This window comes from Typopeltis vanoorti, chromosome 17, assembly GCF_054136105.1.
Source record: "Typopeltis vanoorti isolate ZY-2024b chromosome 17, IOZ_Tvanoo_1.0, whole genome shotgun sequence".
NCBI lineage: Eukaryota > Metazoa > Arthropoda > Arachnida > Uropygi > Thelyphonidae > Typopeltis > Typopeltis vanoorti.
Genome location: NC_143565.1, coordinates 67477063 through 67496406, shown reverse-complemented (window position 1 = coordinate 67496406; position 19344 = coordinate 67477063). Strand labels below are relative to the sequence as shown.

At 35.9% G+C, this 19344-nt stretch overlaps 1 protein-coding gene across 1 annotated transcript in view; it reads right to left on the bottom strand.

Moving 5' to 3' along the window:
* Nucleotides 1-19344, bottom strand: part of Vps13B (vacuolar protein sorting 13B) — a 1316993-nt gene that overhangs the window by 1152593 nt on the left and 145056 nt on the right. The window contains exon 8 of the mRNA XM_090406926.1: nt 16896-17080. Coding sequence (XP_090263052.1) covers nt 16896-17080 — 185 coding nt within the window. The remainder of the gene's footprint in view (nt 1-16895; nt 17081-19344) is intronic.

The window sequence follows — 19344 nt, the reverse complement described above, 5'->3', positions numbered from 1 at the left end:
TTGGCATTAGTGAAACATGGCTGACGGAAGATGATATAGTTAGTGGGATAGAATGTGTAGGTTATAGTATGTTTAGGAGGGACAGAGAGAATAAAATTGGGGGAGGGGTGTTATTGATGATAGCTGATGAACTGCAGCCAAGGAGAATTGAAGTATTGTAGGATAGTGAAAGGAGCTCATTTGAGGCTATTTGGTGTGAGATTGATACTGGCAGAATAAAATATACAGTTGGGTGCTGCTATAGACCAGGTGATGGAATAGATGGTGGAGATGGTATGCATAAACAAATTGATGAAATGAGTGGAAGGAGGAGAGGACACATGTGAGGAAGGAAATGGATTTTATTCAATTATTAAGGGATAACTATCTGAAACAGCATGTAACTGAAAATACTAGGGGTGTGAGAGTGCTTGACTGGTAATAGTATCTGAGAATTTGACTGTAATGAATATGACCATGTTGCCACCTATTGGTGAGAGTGATCATAAGGTCTTGACCTGGGAGGTGGCTAAAGGTGTGAAATTTGTGATTAAGACAGGGTATATGTGGAATTACCGTGCTGGCAAGTATGACAAGCTTATGAGATTGCTTGGATCAGTGCCATGGCATGTACAACTGCAAGGGCTGGACGTCGATAGAGCATGGGAAGTGATCAAAGAGCATTTACAGGAGGTTATGGCTGATTGCATACCTAAGGTTCGAATAGTGAAACAAGGAGGGGTTAAATGGATGAATAACACCATTAAGCTTGAGCTGCAAAAAAAGAAACAACTATGGAGGGAATTTAAAGAAAGGGGTGACCTGCAGGCACACGAACGGTATAAAGTACAGGCCAGAAGGGTAACGAGTGTGGTAAAAACAGCAAAAGCCGATTATGAAAGGAAACTAGCTATGCAAGCAAAAGAGAATCCCAAACAGTTCTTTCAATATGCTGCAAGCAAGAAAAAAACTGTACATGGCAAAATGATTTTTAAGGAATGACGATGGTAAAGAGTTCACTGAACCAGTTGATATAGTGGAGTTACTGAGCGTGCACTTTGCAAAAGTATATCATCCAGGTGGTGACGTTGAAAAAATTAAGGAACCATTAGTTTATATGGGAATTGTGATGAATGAAGTGGAGGTGAATAGTCTATTACAGAACCTTAATGTGAATACATCTGTGGGATTGGATGGTATACCGGCACGGGTGTTGCATGAAGCGGCTAATGAATTATCAGTGCCCTTGACCATGTTGTTTAATCTGAGTCTCAGGTCTGGCTTAGTCCCGAAGGCGTGGAAAGAGGGGAAAATAGTTTCACTGCATAAAGGAGGATCCAAGACTATGGTTGCAAATTACTGACCGATCAGCATATCAGGAGTCGTTGTCAAGGTCTTGGAGAAAGTAGTCAAGGGAAAAATACAGGAATGGATTGATGAAAACGAGATACTGTACAGAGGACAGCATGGCTTTGTGAAGGGTAGATCATGCCTCAGTAACTTGCTCAAGTTTTATAACAAGGTGACGGCTGAACTGGATATGGGAAATGGGTTTACAGTGATACTGCTGGACCTGGCAAAGGCGTTTGACAGGATACCACATGGAATTCTAATCCGTAAACTACAACATATAGGAATGGATATAGGGTTGGTGAGATGGATAGCTGGGTCGTTGATGGAGAGATATCAAAGAGTAGTTTATTCAGGAGTAGAGTCCAAAAAACGGCCTGTGACTAGTGGTGTGCCACAGGGTTCTGTTCTTGGACCACTGCTGTTTAATCTGTTCATTAACGATATAGGGAAGGGTCTAAGTGGGACAGTTCATTTGTTCGCTGATGATGCAAAGTTGGGTAGGGCGATAGTGAATGCAGAAGATGTCAAAGTCTTGCAAGATGACGTAGATAGACTGGAGTTCTGGACTAAGGAGAATGGATGTCAATTTAATGTGACAAAATGTAAGGTTATGCATTTCGGAGTGAAAAGATTAGCAGCAGTATACCACATTGGTGGAACTGTACTCCAAGAGATTGATGAGGCCAGGGACTTGGGAGTGTTGGTGGATAGGGAGATGAAGTTTAGGGGGCACATTGCGAAAGTAGCTAAATCAGCTCATCAACTCACTTGGTTGTTGAAAAATACCTTGACGAGCAGAGAAAAACAAGTTATTGTACCTCTGTACCAAGCCCTGATAAGACCTCATCTCGACTACTGTGCCCAGATTTGGTCACCTCGGTTCCTTCTTGATGGGGAGGAGGTTGAGAGGATCCAGAGGCGAGTGACTAAGATGATAGCAGGTCTATGGAATGAACCATGTGAGAACAGGTTGAAGATTTGTGGGTTGCAGAAACTAGTTGATAGGCGGAAAAGGGGAGATATGATTGAGACATTCAAATTGCTAAAAGGATTCTATAGGATTAATTCAAATGATATTTTTGAGATCAGGACTGGTGGTGGGAGAACTAGGGGACACCCATGGAAGCTGGGCAAGAGCGTGGTTAGCAGGGGTGTTAGAGCTGGGTTCTTTACTTTTAGAGTGGTAAATGAGTGGAATAAGCTGCCAGAGTCTGTTGTGGGTGCTATGACAGTGAGCGAGTTCAAGGCAAGGTATGATAGATACTGTGAGAATGTTGAACAGCTGTGTGAACATGATGTTTAGGGCCTCCCTCGATGAGTCTAAGGACTCCTGGAGTAGCCCGTGGTAATAATAATAATAATAATAATAATAATAATAATAATATTCTGAAAAGTAAGTTATTTTTATTAAAATATATTTATCCTGTTAACATTATTTATTTTTTTTACTATTCATTTTTATTATTCATCCCCCAATACAATCCATTCTCACTAATAGTAAACTGTTAAGATGAAAAGAAACAGTTTGTCATAATGAGAGGTTGGCTATAGTGAGTTTCTTTTAGAATTGCAGGATTATGGATAGTTTCACTATCCATAACAGACTCACTATAACAGTACTTGCTGATAGTAAGAGATGATACTGAGTACTGACAATAATACTATATTTCAGGAGGAGTTGACTACTAGACTTAGGGCATCTCCATCCCTATCAAAATGCAAGAATCTGAATCTCTCTATATTATAAAATTTGAGTGCTGTTATAATCAATCATAGCACTTGGCAGCAAGACAATCTTAAGAATGAATGAATAATTCATAAAGCTGACTTCAAATGGATTCTTCTTCTTCTTCTTCTTTTCAGCCATTTTCTGTCCACTACTGGATGAAGGCCTCCTCCTCCAGTTCAAATGGATTACACTTGATTATTCTCCATCAGCTGAGTAGATTACAGAATATTATCAAATATTTACTTTTTAGAACAAAAATGACACAGGAGTATTCCACTGGAGCAGTCAGACATACTATCACACATTTACAAGGTCTTTTTATACAGTCTGAAAGAAATCAGATTGAAATTATTTCATTTTTTTTCTTGAAGAATAATGTTGCAAGGGAAAAATTTCCAATGCTAGTCTCAAAAAAAGTAGTATTTACAATATAAATAATTAGGTCCCTTGAAATAAGTTAACCTTATTTTAAAACTTAGTCAATAATGTTTAGATTGTTAATATCTTGGACTCAAATGGCACAATGGTTACTATTTTCATTATTTAAAATCATGTGTATGTGAATATTTTATATTTAGAGTCTAAACAAACAGTGTACTACATATTTTTATGTAGTGCACTAGTCTATAATTCCAAGTGCATTGTACAAACTTTTATATAACAGTTAAGAGTGCACTGTAAAGTGAATAATATTTTTAATAGCACTGCAATGTATAAAAGATAATCATCAAAGGAATGAACATGCATTCATCCATCCATCCATCTGTTCACTGTACATCAACAGATGCTCAGTGATGTGCACACCATTCCTTGCCATGTGGTCCTGTTGCATGCTTTTCTGGAGGCTTCAACTCTTGGAAGATCAATCACTCCAGACAAACCATCCATCCATCTCATTGATGGTCTATCCCTTCCTCTTTTTCAGGAACTTTACCTTCTATTACTGTTCTGAGAAGTACCTCCTTCCATGCTTTCGATTGTCCAAAGTATTTCAACTTTCTTCTGTCAATATTCTTATGGAGCTTCAAAGTTCTACTGATCTGATCCTTTATAGCACCCATTAATTTGTCCACCTTTCAGTATATGATATCCTCAACAACCTTCTATAACACCACATCTCAAAAGCAGCTAACCTTTTCCTATCAGAATAATGTTGCAAGGGACTTCTTTAGGTTCAAAGTCTCACATCCATAAGTAGCTGTTGGAAAAATAGCATCATCAAAATCATCAACTTTGTTCCCAATGAGATAGATCCATCCTTCCAGATTTTAGATGTCTCTGACTGCTGTTTTAGTCATTCCTAATCTTCTTCTGACATCTTCTGAACAGCAATTCTTCACATTAATAATGGATCCCAGATACTCAAACTTGCTGACTTCCTCAATGTTTTTCCATTAAGGTACACTTGTTTCTCAGGAGCTTCCCTGTTTACATTTCCTTTTTGTCCTAGTTCTTCCTTGTCATTACAGAGGAGTACTGTATCATCAGCATACCTCAGATTACTGATCAATATACCACCTATCCTAATTCCATTCTTTTCATTACTTCCCACAGTTTCACATGCTGAACACAATCAAAAGCTTTCGAGTAGTCTATGAAACACATTACCATAGAGAGTCTAAATTCTTTAAACTTTTTTAAAAGTACCAGAGATCAAATCCTTTAAGCAAAGGATCTGATCTCTGGTACCTTCACCTTTCCTAAAACCTGCTTGTACCTCAGGCATCTTTCCCTCAACTTTGACCTCAATCCTATGTAGAATGATTGTTAATAAAATCTTGCTTGCATGAGATATTAAACTAATAGTTCTTGCAATCCTTCATATCTCTCTTCTTATGTAGTGGTATGAAAACCAACTTCTGGTCTCTAAGCCATTATCCTGTCTCCCATATCCTTGTAATCAACCTATGAAACATGGATCCCTCCATTCTCTGTAGCCTTAATTAACTCTGCTGGGATTCCTTCTCCACCTGGGGCCTTAATGCTATTAAGTTGTTTAACTGCTCTTTCAACCTCATGCTTAAGTGGAGGAGGTTCCAAACTGAAATTTTCCTCGTGAGAGGGCTCCTCCAAATTTTCTTTATCCTCACTGCTGTACAGTTCCTCACAGTATTCTCTCCATCTGTTTTTGATTTCTAGTACTTCTGTTAGTACTGCTCCATTCCTGTCTTTGATGATATTCAATTGGGGCTTAAACTTGTGCTTTAGGTCACGAACTAAATAAAACATCCTTTTATAATTATGCCTCCATCTGGAACTCTATCTCTTTACATTTATTAGTATAAGACTTTTCCTTGTCCTGCCTGATGGCTCTTCTCACTTCTCTATGTAATCTCTTATATTCTTCAGACCCTGTGTCTCTTTGTTTTTCCAACCGTCTTCTTTCGATTACATTCCACATTGAATCTGATATCCATGGGTCTCTTGAATATCAGCTACTAGTCTACAGATAACATAACATATGTATATTACATGAGGAAAGGCATGGTCTAGCATGAAAGAAGTGGCTGAAAGTAATGTGGATAATGATGAGATAACAATGAGGAGTGAAACAGCATTACTATTAGTCCTCAACAGTAAAGAGAACTAATGATCATAGATCCAAATATTTACATAATCATAAATCCAACTTGGCTTAACAAGTACTGCAATTGTGTGTGTGTCTGTGAGGTGGAGAGGGAGATCATGAATGGTTACTAAATAGTGAGTTATAATGTTTAACAATCTAGAGTACATAGTGCTTACAGTCCAAAAGTGATCATAAAAAACAAATGCTTTCAACAGAAGATCAATGAGATAATCAACAAGAACATTCTGTAGCAAATATGATTGAGGAACACACCAAGAATTGCAAAGAATGGCAGTATGGATAAGACAGCAAATTTGACCATAAATACTGGTTAAGCTGAAAAGTCAATTCTGGATACCAATTGAACCATTATAAAAATAAATGTGTACAATGATATCAGAAAATGAACAGCCGATGCAAGTAATGGTAATCCTCCTAGTACGTACATAAGTTTTGCTTTTAACATTCCAAATTAATTGTATTGCTACATATGCTTTATGTTACATGTTTAATTGAAATCAGTTATTCTTAATTATAGATTTCATAGCTTTGAAGTGCCTGACATATGACGATACATATCAGTGTCAATAAATAATGCTATATAAGTTATTCTATCTTTAATTACAGTAAAGAAGACTAACTTTATGGCAAACATGCTGAAATACCTTTCAACAGCAATCACTTGAATTTTTTTGAAAAATATATCTTCAAGATTTAATTAGCATATCCCCTATTTTATAAATATTTGTTATATATTTATATAAATATAAATAGTTATTTTATAAATAGCCCCTATTTTACTTGTATACAAGGAAAATAGGAAGCAAGGCTTCCTTGTTCACTGAGTTTAACATGAAAGATTTTGTATGATGATTGTAGTGATGATAGTGTATGTTCTATGTATTCGATGCTAAGAGTGAATAGTTTATGGTATGAAAGCTTATGGTAAGAGTGGAGAGAAAGTGTATTGTAAATGTTTCATGCACAAGTGCAAGAAATGTGGGTCATGTGGAAAGTGGAAGAATGAAATACCTAATTTTAACAATATAAATGTTCTGAAGAATGTAGAAAAAGAGAATGACAGTGATAAAAGGTGAATGAGGGCATGAAGGAAGTGGCTGAAAATAATGTGGATAATGATGAGATAACAATAAGTGAAACAGCACTGCATATGTGGAATACTTCATAGGACAAAATTGGAGCTAAAGCGACTGGAGAAATGATTATTGGGTGGTGCAGTAGAAGAGGGAATGTAAGAAAAATTAACAGCAAAGTATAAAAGTGCAAGAAACTGGGAATAAGGAGAAGGTATTATTATTACATGGAGATTCAATGATAAGAGATATACTTAAATATATCTCAAGAAAGTGATGAAAGCATGTTTCTCAGGTGTGAGGATAATGGATGTTAGTGAAGCTGTTAGATTGCAGAAAGGGTAAGTGAAAGAGATCATTGTTTTGGCAGAAACAAATGATTTCAAAGGTGAGAAATACACTCTCTGTCCAAAAAGAAACCGAACTTTTCGAAAATAGAAGAAACTAGTGGCACCAACTGTTGTATCGTTTTGTTGTCAAAAGCGGCAACCTTATTAGTGTTGTGTCAACTGTTTCTGACATTTGTTTCATTAGAAGCCAAGCTATAGTGCCAAGAGTGACAGTGTGCTTTGACGAACAGTCAGAAAATGAATTTCAAAACAGAGATCTGTGATTGACTTTTGTGTTAAACTTGGTAAAATGATTACTAAATAACTTAAGGAATTCACAACGTATACTGGAATATAAATTAATATAAACTTTAATATATACTTCCTATATTTCGGCAATGTCATGTTGCCATCTTCATGGGAACATAAGATCAATACACGTGCATGCAGGCACTAAAAACAGCAAATGAGGTTGAAGCGAGGGAACTACTGTTTTTCCTAAAGTCCTGATGGTTATTTAGTTATTTAAGTTATTTAGTAATCATGTGCAACCAACGTATAAGCCTTTCTATGAAAAAAACTTGGTAAATGTTTTATCGAAACACATCAAATGCTTCAAAAAGCATAGGGTGATGAATGCTTATTCTGTACTCAAGTTTATGAGCGGTTTAAGCAATTTCAAAGTGGTCGTGAGATGCTTGAGGATGATGAAAAGCCGGGCCATCCAAAAACTGGACTGAGCGAAGTTAACATCCAAAAAGTGCACGATTTCATCAAAGAAAACCCGAAATCGTCCGTGAGATTGATTGAAGATGAATTGGGGATTCCAAAATTAACTGTGCACAACATTTTGACCAAGAGTTTGGGCCTTCGTAAATTGAATTGGCGATTTGTATCCCACAAATTGACCGACGACAAAAAACGTATCGAATTGAGCACTGCAAGGACCTCATTAAAACCGCTCGTAAGGACTCAAACTTCCTTAAAACGATCGTTACTGGTGACGAAACGTGATGTTTTGAGTATGAGACTGAAACAAAGTGCTAGAGTGCTGAGTGGAGACCATCAGAAGAGGGGCATCTGAAAAAAAGTCGCTTGGAGAAGTCAAAAGTAAAGACAATGCTGATTTGTTTCTATGATTCCAAGGTTATCCACAAAGAATTCATTCTGCCTGGCCAAACAGTCAATGATGAGTTTTATCTCGAAGTTTTGAAGTGATAGATAGCGAGAATTTGTCGTATACAGTATGAATATCGTGATGCAGGCAGTTGGTCACTTTTGCACAATAATGCACCATCTCATCGTTCGAACATTGTGAGAGTGTTATTGACAAAAACCAAGTTTGTGTGTTGGAGCACTCAACGTATTCACCTGATTTAGCACTGTGACTTCTTTCTCTTCCCCCGATGAAAGGAAAGCAATACGACACCACTGAAAATGTTCAAGCGGCGGTAACCACGACCCTCAACAGTATCCCAAAAACCGATATAAAAAACCCATTTAATGAATGAATTGACCGTGCCAAATGCTGTATCGAAGCTGAGGGAGAGTATATTGATTGAAATAAATGATTTCAATAATTATAATTGGCCTGGGTTTTATTTTTTATCAAAAGTGCAGTTTCTTTTTGGATAGAGGGTGTATGCAATGAGAGAGGATATGAAAGAGTTGTTGAAAGATGCACAAATGAAGATTAAGAAAGTAAAGACTATGAGTATGCTGACTTGGTATGATAGAACAGAGAAGAGGAGGACCATGATTGCTAGTGAATCAATAAGAATATTGTGCAGAAGTAATGGTGTGCAGTTTACAGATGCATGGAATGAATTTGATGAACAAAAGGACTTATATATGCCTGATGGACTACAATTGAGGGTTTTGGTGTTAGATGTTTTGTGAAAATGTTTAGTGAGAGTTTGGAAGTGAAAAACCAGAGAAATGAGAAATATTGGGGAGGGAATGCAATCAACCATGTGTCTGGCGACCTATGGGACAAATGAGCACCAGTACAGAACAAAATGCCAAATGTGATTACACAGGTTTCAGATTCGAATGGATTGGTAATGAGATTACAAAATGGTAACTGTGGGTCCAAGGAGATGTTCAAATGCATGTACATGGTCAAACATTATAGGCATCTGTGAGATGTGATTGATACAAAACGATCTAGTTACAGGGATAGAATGTAAAGAGTATTGTATTTTCAGGGAGGATAGAGAGAATAGGACAAAAGGTGGGATATGGCTGACAGTTGAAGAACTATAACCAATAAAATTAGAAGTTAAAGAGGATTTTAGGTCTGGGGAGATGGTTCATTTCAGGCTATCTGGTAAGAGATATAGGCCAATAGGACAAAATATATTGTTGGTTGCAGCTATAGACCAAGGGTCCACAGGAAGATGTAGATGACATGCATCAGCAGATTAGCACCATGAGTGCAAGCCAAGGAATCATTATGGGGGAACTTTAACTACATGAACATATACTGGAGGAAGGAAAGGTAGTATAGCAAGATGGAAGTAAAATTTATATACAATTGATAAGGGATAATTATCTGAAACATCATAGAGGAGACCAGAGATCTGAGAGTACTGGATCTGATAATAGTATCCAAAGATATATGTATAACCATGGTAGACACTTCCATCAACTGGGAAGAGTGATCATGTAGTCTTGTTTTGGGAAGTTGCCAAACATGTAGAATTGTTTGTCAAGAAAGGGTCTAGGTTGAACTATAGAGCTGGTAGGTATGACAGACTTAGGAGGCATCTTGGAGCAGCCATGAGGAACACAAAGTGCAAGCAAGAAGGGTGATTGTTGTTCAATGTAAATCTTAGCTCTGGTAAGGTTCCAAAAAAGAGAGTATGATAGTTCAATTATAAAGAGGTGGCTCCAATATAAAAGTAGAAATTACAGACCAATTACTATCTCAGACGTGGGTGGTTAGGGCTATGATACTTTACAGTGGTGTAATAGGTAGGTCTGCCTTAGCAATTTATGCACATTTTATAATAAGGTGACAGCATCATCATCATCATACGTATCAAGGATTTAGGCCTAGCATAGCCTGTTCCGGCCTTAGAAGTCATTGTTGAATCATTTAAGAGGACGTCCCGGTTTTCTTTTTCCTAATGGCTTGTACTTTAAGGCTTGTTTTGGTAATTTTTCTGTTTTCATTCTTTGAACGTGTTCCATCCATTTATGTTTATATTTTTTAATTTTTTCTATTACTGGTTCTTGGTTTAATTCTTTCATAATATCTTCGTTTCTTTTGTGATCAAATAGGGTATACTTTGCAGTTTTTCTCATAAACTTCATTTCTGCTGTTGTTAATCTTTGTTTGTCTTTTTGTTTTATTGTCCAGATTTCGCTTCCATACATTAAGACCGGTAAGGCTAATGTATTGTATACTTTTAGCCTGGTTTGTTTTTGAACTAGGTTTGGTTTAAATATAGAGTTAATTACACCTGTTATTTTTAAATATTTTGCAATTTTTACATTTATATCTTTTTCATTTTCATATGTGATCATACATCCTAGGTAGTTAAATGAATTCACCTGTTCTAAGATCTTGTTATCTATTACTATTTTAGTTCTTGCTGGATCTTGTCCTTTAAAGGCCATAGTTTTTGATTTTTCCGTTGATATTATCATACCATAATCTTTGGATATCTTATTTAGATTTAAAATAGCTTTCTGTAAGTTATCTTCAGAATTTGTAATTATTATTTGGTCGTCTGCAAAGAGGAGAGTGTTTAAGTTAACTGTAGGTGAAAGTTTAATTCCTTAATGTAAATTTTTACTCCATTTTATTATTATTTCATTTAAGTAGATATTAAAAAGAGTTGCTGAGAAGGGACATCCTTGTCGGACCCCTTGGTTTATCTCTCTTGTATATGATAGCTCGTGATTTAATCTTATTTGTATTTGATTATTTTCATATATACTTGTGATAGCTTTTAGGATATTATTTGGTATTTGTCTTTCTTTTAATATGTTAAATAATATATTTCTTTTAACTTTGTCAAATGCTTTTTCAAAGTCAATAAATGCAATATGTGTTTCTAAATTATATTCTTTTCTTTTCTCTATTATTAATTTTAGGCAAAAGGCTGGGTCTATACACGATCGTCCTTTTCTAAAGTGACAGCAGAAATGGATAAAGGAAATGGCTATACCATGATACTACTGAACTTTGCAAAGGCATATAACAGAATACTACATGGAAAAGTTTTACAAAATCTGTAGCAAATGGAAATGAATATGAAGCTGGTATCATTGATGGGGGTGGGGGCTAACAGACAGACAGACATCAGCGAGCAGTAGTAGATGGTGGGGGGAATCTAAGAGAGAATGAGGTGACTAGTGGAGTACCTCAGTGTTCTGTACTAGAGCGACTCCTCCTTAATTTGTATATTAATGATATAAGTAAACATTTAAGCAGGGAGATATTCAGTTGTGTGCTGATGCAAAACTGAAGAGGGTAATAGTTGTAAAGGTGATGTAGATATCCTGCAGGATGATTTAAATAAATTGGCATTGTGGATAAAGGATATGGTTATTAATTTAGTTTTAATGTTGCAAAATGTAAATGCACTTCGGGTTAAAAAAGTCACATGTGGTGTATCTTATTGATGGTACTGGATTGAAGGAAATTATGAGGCTATGGAATAATGATAGACAGAGAGTTGAAGTTCAAAGGGTATATTGCAAAAGTTAGTAAAAATAGCTCAAAGGATTACCTGGATGTTGAAAAACATCCTAACAAGTTAAAATAGGCAAGTTATTATCCCTATTTACAAGGCTATGATTCAGTCACATCTTGACTACTGCATACAGATTTGGTCATCCCGGTTTCTTGACGATCATGAGGTAGTAGAGAGGATTCAGAGAGAAGTGGCCAAGATAGTGAGAAGTTTGTGGAATGCTCTCTCTCTAAAAGAATATTTTAGAAATTTTTCAATACATGACAAATAGTGAGAGAACTAGGGGTCATCTATGGAAGTAATACATGAATGGGGTTAGTAAGAGTGTGCGAACAAGATTTTTTTTTGTGTGGAGAGTGGTGAATGAGTGGAATGAATTTCCAAAATTAGTTGTAAGTGTCCTGAGTAAAAGAGTATCCAGAGAATGGTCTGTCAGCCCTGACTTGTCTAGATTAGCATTCTTCATCCTTTTTACACCTGCGGACCAGGGAAAATAGGAGAAATATTTTGCAGACCAGCTGACGACGGACGGCTAAGACAGAAACATAAACTAATGTAGATAGTATTTTATTTATTAAATCCAATGTTATAAAATTATAATTTTTAGCTAGTGCGACATCTGCTGCTGCTTAGAGGTTAGAAAATTTGATATACGTGGCTGGAGCATTATTTCTGAGAGACGAAGCATTGCAATAACATCCATTCAATTTCTCTGTTTGGTTTTTATTATTGACATGGCTGAAAAAATCTTTTCACACAAATAGGAAGTCGAAAAAACGACCAACAATTTGAGTTTTATAACTCAGAGATAGATATTCTTTTTCAAGTGATATCCAAAATTGAGACAACAATTGCATTTTAAGTCTGTACACCAGAGTGACATCAGAAGACAACTCAATCAGCTTTTCTTTTTCATGAGAAGTGCGCATGATTTCATATCTTCCAAAAAGGGATTATTAATCCAGGTTACCTTTACGAGGATCCTCATTTTCAGGGAAATAATTATTAAAGTTTTCAGCTAACGCCCTAAAATGTTGACTTATTATTGATTATGACTTTCTTCTTGACATCAGCAGCAATCAAAAATTCTCCGAAAAGTGGAAACATTTCTATATCTTCCTCTTGTACGCGACTATCCCAAAGAGCCAGCTTCTCTTTGAACGCATTCATTTTATTTATCAGTGTAAAAATATTTGTACAAGACCCCTGAAGAGAAATATTAAGTTCATTAAGAAGGCTAAATATGTCCGCCATATATGCAAGCTTAGCCAGCCATCCATTCTTCATTCAACAAAGGCTCTACTAGGTCCGATTTTCGCTCTCACAGAAACTGCTTTACTTCTTCCCTCAGTTCGAAAAGGTGTGCAAGAACCCTCCCTCTCAATAACCACCTCACTTCTGCATAGAGAAGGAGATGTTGGTGGTGTGAGTCCATACTCTCACACAGTGTCATGAACAGCCTGGAGTTCATAGCTTGACTACAAAGTTCATTAATGATCTTCACCATGTCATTCATCATGGTGTTTAGTTCAGTAGAAAGCTTCTTTGTAGCTAGGTGCTCCTGGTGGATCATACAGTGAGTGGACAAAACTTTGGGTGTGCAACTTCCTTTATTTTTGCAACTACTCCTGAGTAATGTCCAGTCATGCTCGCAGCACCGTCCATACACACTTCAACACATTTCCCTGCGCTTGAAAATACCTGTCAAGAGCATTAAATATCTCTGAACTAGTGGTCCGTCCAGGTAAGTCAAGGCAACAAAGATGTTCTTCCCTTAAGTCTTCATCTTCACTATATTTCACGAAGCAAAGTAGGATAGCATGGTTACTCATGTCAGTTGATTCATCATCAAATTGAATCGTGAAACATCTCGATTTCTTTATCCCCTCTACAATTTGCTTTTCAATATCAGTGGCCATATTAATAATTCTCCTCTGAATGGTGGTGTCCAAAAGCGTTATAGCATCCAGTTTTTTAGTGGCTTGAGGACCAAAATTTCTCGTACGACATCTAAGATGCAAGGCTTTACTAGCTCCTCACCAATAGTAAATGATTCTTTTGTTTTAGCTATTCGAAGAGCAACTAAATAAGACGTTCGAAGCAGCGACTTGTCACTAGTCATCATCATTTTCATTTCACTTTTCTGACTTTTCATCTAGTCACCTAATCTTTGAAAAAAGTCCAGTGGCTTATCAATAAAATCTCTATGCTTCTAATGCAAATGATGAGCAAGTTTGGAAGGTTTCATAGCATCATTTGACAGAATTTTGGAACATACTACACACAAACACAGTGGCAATAGTTCACTGCCAGGGGCTACAATGAAACCAAGCTTTAAATAGTCCTTGTCGAAACGTCTAACAAAGTTTACTTTACTTTTTTTGGTTTGTATTGCACATTCCGAAGTATTGACATATTTCTTTTTCTTTGTTTCTTCTAAACTTGAAGCACTAGTACTTGGCATACTTTCGGTACCATCACTATTTTCTCCTGAATATTGTCCTTGCCTCTACTAAAGAAGGTTAAAAGTTTTGTTGTTTGACTTTTTTTGTCTCCATTTTGTAGGGGTTCAAATTTTATGAAAGAAATAACTTGTTTTCCAAAATACCACAACGCAATAAAATAAGAATTTTTGTGACGTGTCGTCGACAGGCAAGCTGACGCAATACTGGCATTCGACGGCCATACACTTCGTCTGTACTTCAGGCACTACATTGTCGCATGCAGTGTCCTGCAACAATGTAGCTCCTGAATCATGTAGCCGCTACATGATTGAGGGGAAATTTTTGGAAGACCGCCAGGAAATTTCCACAGAATGGAGCTGGTCTGCAAACCACAGGTTGAAGAACAAGGGTCTAGATGACTGCGAATGTAGTTCTCATGTTTTTCAATGTCCCAATTGGAAATGGAAATTTTATTTAGTTTGCACAATCAACTTTCCATATAGCAAACACCATTATATATATTGATAAAGTCACTCATACAATAAACCACACAAAAACCTAAATAAAGGAAATTCACTGTAGCACACAATTCCTTAGTCCATACAGGTGAGTTTATATTAAACACATGTGGTTCCATTTGTTATTCAGAGTGTATTCTAAAAGAATAGATATAAAAAACTGCATTAGTTTTCATGTCTCCAGAGAATGCTTAAATTATTTTACTAGCTGGCCAAAGTAACTTTAGAAAACATTCCATAAAGTAATGGAATGTTTCCGAGGCAAAATGATTAATTTTTGAAAGAATATTATCAAATATAGTTAATTGGTTCGTATCAGAATATTTAAGAAAATTGCTGTGCTAACATAAATTTGATATTGCCTCCTATATAAATTACTTAATTTTTCTTTTCATCACAATTTGTGCATCTTCTCTCTCTCTCTCTCTCTCTGATTGTCACTGTATACCAGAGTAGAATATCCAAGTAGATAATATCACAGATTCAGATGTGGAATATTGTTATTATAATAAGTTAACTTAAGAGACTGAGTGAGAGAAAAAGAAATGATGAAAATAATAATAATTATTATTATTATTTAGGCCTCCAATGAGTCAAAAGAATCATCACAGGAGGTCCTTCCTAGGAAACACAAAGTCTACCAAGACTCATCATGGGAGGTCACTCCAAGGAAACACAAAGTCTATAATACCACTCCTTAAACTCACTGACCGTTCTCGCTCTCACCACTCTATCAGGCAATGCATTCCACTGTTCAGCCACCCTCCATGCAAAGAAACCACTCCTCACCCTCTTGCTCACAGTTTCCTTTCGTAACTTCCAGGGGATGGCCCCTTGTCATCACTCCTTCACGCTGTTCAGCCAAGCGAAAGAACTCCCCAGTGTCAACCCTGTAACCACCTCTCAACAGTTTAAAAGTCTCAATCATATCACCTCTCCTTCTTATATCCACCAAACTCTGCAGTCCACATTCCCTCAGCCAATCCTCATAACTAACATTGTACAGTCCTGAAACCATCTTTGTTATCCGCCTTTGTACCCTTTTGACAGTTAATTTATCCCCTTCAAATCCTGGGGACCAAATCTGAGAACAGTAGTCCAAGTGTGGTCTGTTCAGAGTCTTATACAACAGAATGATAACTCTTTTATCTCTGCAGGTCAGCGTCCTTCTCATTATTGCAGCCATTCTCTGTGTTATCTTCACCACTTTTGCAATATGTCCCCTGAATTTCAGGTTTTCAGGAATTTCAGAGTGCTATGTGGAACATAACACTTTGTTAAAGAACATAAACACCAAACAAGATTTCTTGTCTTCTCCACAAGATCACAACAGAATTTGATGAGAATACTTCAAACTTTATAATACAGGTTTCTTCTGCTCTCAATAATGGCCATTAAAATATAATTATTTAGTTCATACCTGTTTTTCTTCTAGAACAAGAAAATAATTTTGCACTTCAACCTTTTTTTAAGATCTGAAAGAAAGTATCAGTTAAATTTGGGATAACTGTTTGTTTTCCTCACAATGCTTTTTTCCACCTTTTTGACTAGAGAATCCCTTTAAACTATATTTCTCTCCCCAAACTTCCAACTTTTACAGACATCTATTCAAAATCAATTAAATTAATTCAAATTATAAAGACTAAATAATTTATTGAATATTAAGTAAACTAACAGCAATGACCACCACAGTTCCTCTCACACTGATAGTTAAAATGTAACAATAATAAATTTAGTTGAATCCTTTATTCAAGTGTGAGCAAACAAAGTTTGTGCCTGAAAGTATCTTTAGGACTGGGGTAAGGTGGTACAACACCGGGAACTCATTGCAAAGGTGGAGCAAGCTAACATCACTCCTATCTCAGGATCTCCAATAATGCAAAACACATCTCCTTGCGGATATGTATAATGTTATGCATTAAGGGAAGGGCCACTACCCAGACTAGTTTTGACCTTTATTGAGGTCTCCTCAGTGGGAGCCAGGCCCAAGTGGAGATACCAAGCAGAAGCATTAGCAAGGTCATCTCTACCTATAGGAGTTGCCAAACGGTGTGCCACTTTTTTATTAAATTACTCTGGATTTAGAGAAAGATGTTGAAAGTTTATTTTTCACTTGGTTAAAAAAAAAATGCTGATTTATTTTTATAATAAAAAAAGCTAAAAATATGAATAACCTTTTTCTTTTTCTTCTTTTCTGCTACCACTTTACTAATTGTCATATCACAGTTAGGATGATCTGCCATACAAATGTGCAAAACAGGATTCAATAACGTCACATGGTAAAGCCGAAGGGGTACAAATGACTGTAGAGCTTCTATTTCCTCTTCAGTTGGTTGAAGACTGGTATCCACCGAAATTTCTGAAATATAACTATATTAAAAGGAAGTCATACAAGGTAATATATATATTACTTTAAAGTTAAAAATATAATAATAATTATCTTCAAGTAAGTGAAGCACTAAGATGAAAGTTGCCGTGGTGTGGCACTATCAAGACGAGTTGCCGTGGTGTGGCACTACCAAGTGGTCACTTATGCTTGGATACGCTGACAGTTCGTCGGCATGAAACGTTACAGATCGTAGTTTTCGATCTTAGTTTCGCTTACTGGCTGAAAATCAATAAGGGATTTTTATCCCCTTAACTTAAGTGAAGCACTGTTTCAAAAAATAAATAAATAAATAAATAAAATAAGAGATACTTCATTCAAAAGAATTTGACATAGTACGTGCAATATATATTATCATGAGAAATAAACATTCAAATCTTTTTTATTAAAAAAATGATGTGACATACAGGAATAGAACATAAGTTTCTTTTAACTAAAGCAAAGAATAAGAGGGGATTTCTTAGCTTAATACGTAAATGATTTGGGCACAGTTTTGTTGTTATTGTTTTTTCCTTTTTACATTACCACAGTTTACAGTCTTACCCTTTCTCCCTAGTTGATTTGGAGATGCTCAAAATGGCAGGAATATCAGAAACACTTCATATCCATCAAGCAAATGTTTACTTAAAGTCATCTTAATTTCAACTTACTATAATCTATCTTCTACACACATCTTTGTAAGACAAAGATAAGGAGTAGAATATGCATATCTGTCTTGGACATAAGTCTAGACCAGGGGTTCCCAACACTATGCCCACGGGCACCATGGCGCCCGTTGACCAATTTGTGTGTGCCCGCCGCTGTTCAACCGTGTGCCATATAGTTTGAAATAATCACGCAACAATTCATGGCATGCTATATGATGCATGCGTTGATGACAATGAGTATTAAACGCATACAATGTAAAGTAGATGCGCATTCGAAGTTGTTCATTCCAGTTTAAGAACTGGAATATCATCATATTCTCCTAATTATGAAGTGCTGGCCAATGAAATGCAATGCCAAAGATCACACTAACTTACATATATATATTTAAATGCTTATATAATGTAAACTTTTAAGTAATAAAACATTTGATTATAATGTAAACTTTGTATGTATTCATTTAACAAACGAATTCAAAAAATTTGCTTGAAAAAATAGATGGTGCCTGTCACCCCTATTGGTATTTAGAATGTGCTCTAGGAAACAAAAAGGTTGAGAACCCCTGGTCTAGACAATAGATAGATACAATCAGTTAATAGTCAGTTCCATGTAATTACCACTATTTTTTATATTCAACAGTACTTAGGGTAATAGACAAAAACAAGTGAGATTCTTCTAAAGCAGTGTTTCTCAAACTTCAGATATCCACGTACCCCTTCTTAAATTTTCATTATTACCCCCAATTAATATCCAAGTACCTCCAATTAATTAATTTAAAAATAAATTAATTAATTAAAAGTAATAAATTAATTTAAAATATTAATTAAAATTAAATATCTATTTTATTTGAATTTATATGTTCATGTAAAAAAAAATATGACTTATTTTTAAATTTTGGTTCTCTAGAGATGTCAGATGACACACTCATCAATTTCATTTGATCCAGATGCAATATCAATGTTTTCTTGTTGCATATAGTGACTTGTATTTGCTATATTGCTCTCTTTTGGGAGTTTTATAAATCCAATCTTTAACCAATGATCCATACGTAAGAATTTGAAAGCTAAAAAAAAATACTATATTTACTCGAATATAACTTTTTTCCCAAAATTAAAGCTAAAAAATTGTGTTGCGAGATACGTGCGGGAATTTCGGAAACTAAAGTTTTCAGAAAAAAATTGAAAATGGTGTGACTTACCAAGAAGCTCCTACTCACTATTACTACTTTTGGTATCGAGAACAGTTTCTTTCTGTGCATCGTCAAAGTCATCTACCCAAATAGCGTCATCTTCTTTCCCATTATTTCAAGCAAAAATTACCAGTAATTTACAGAGCAGCGAAGAACTGCATACGATTGGTGCGGTATTAACAAAAGATCGCGCGAACCAAAGATAACTTAGCATTTCAACAGTTGAGTTGAAATGCTAATTCCCTTCAACCGAATTCCATAATATCTGAAACATATTCACTATATATTTCTTAGTTTTAACACGTTAACGACAGGGGTGGTGTCAAGCAAAACCATATGTTCCACTGGCAACATATGGTTTTGCTTGGTCTATACAGCAGTTTGTTGGAGAGGGGATGTGATT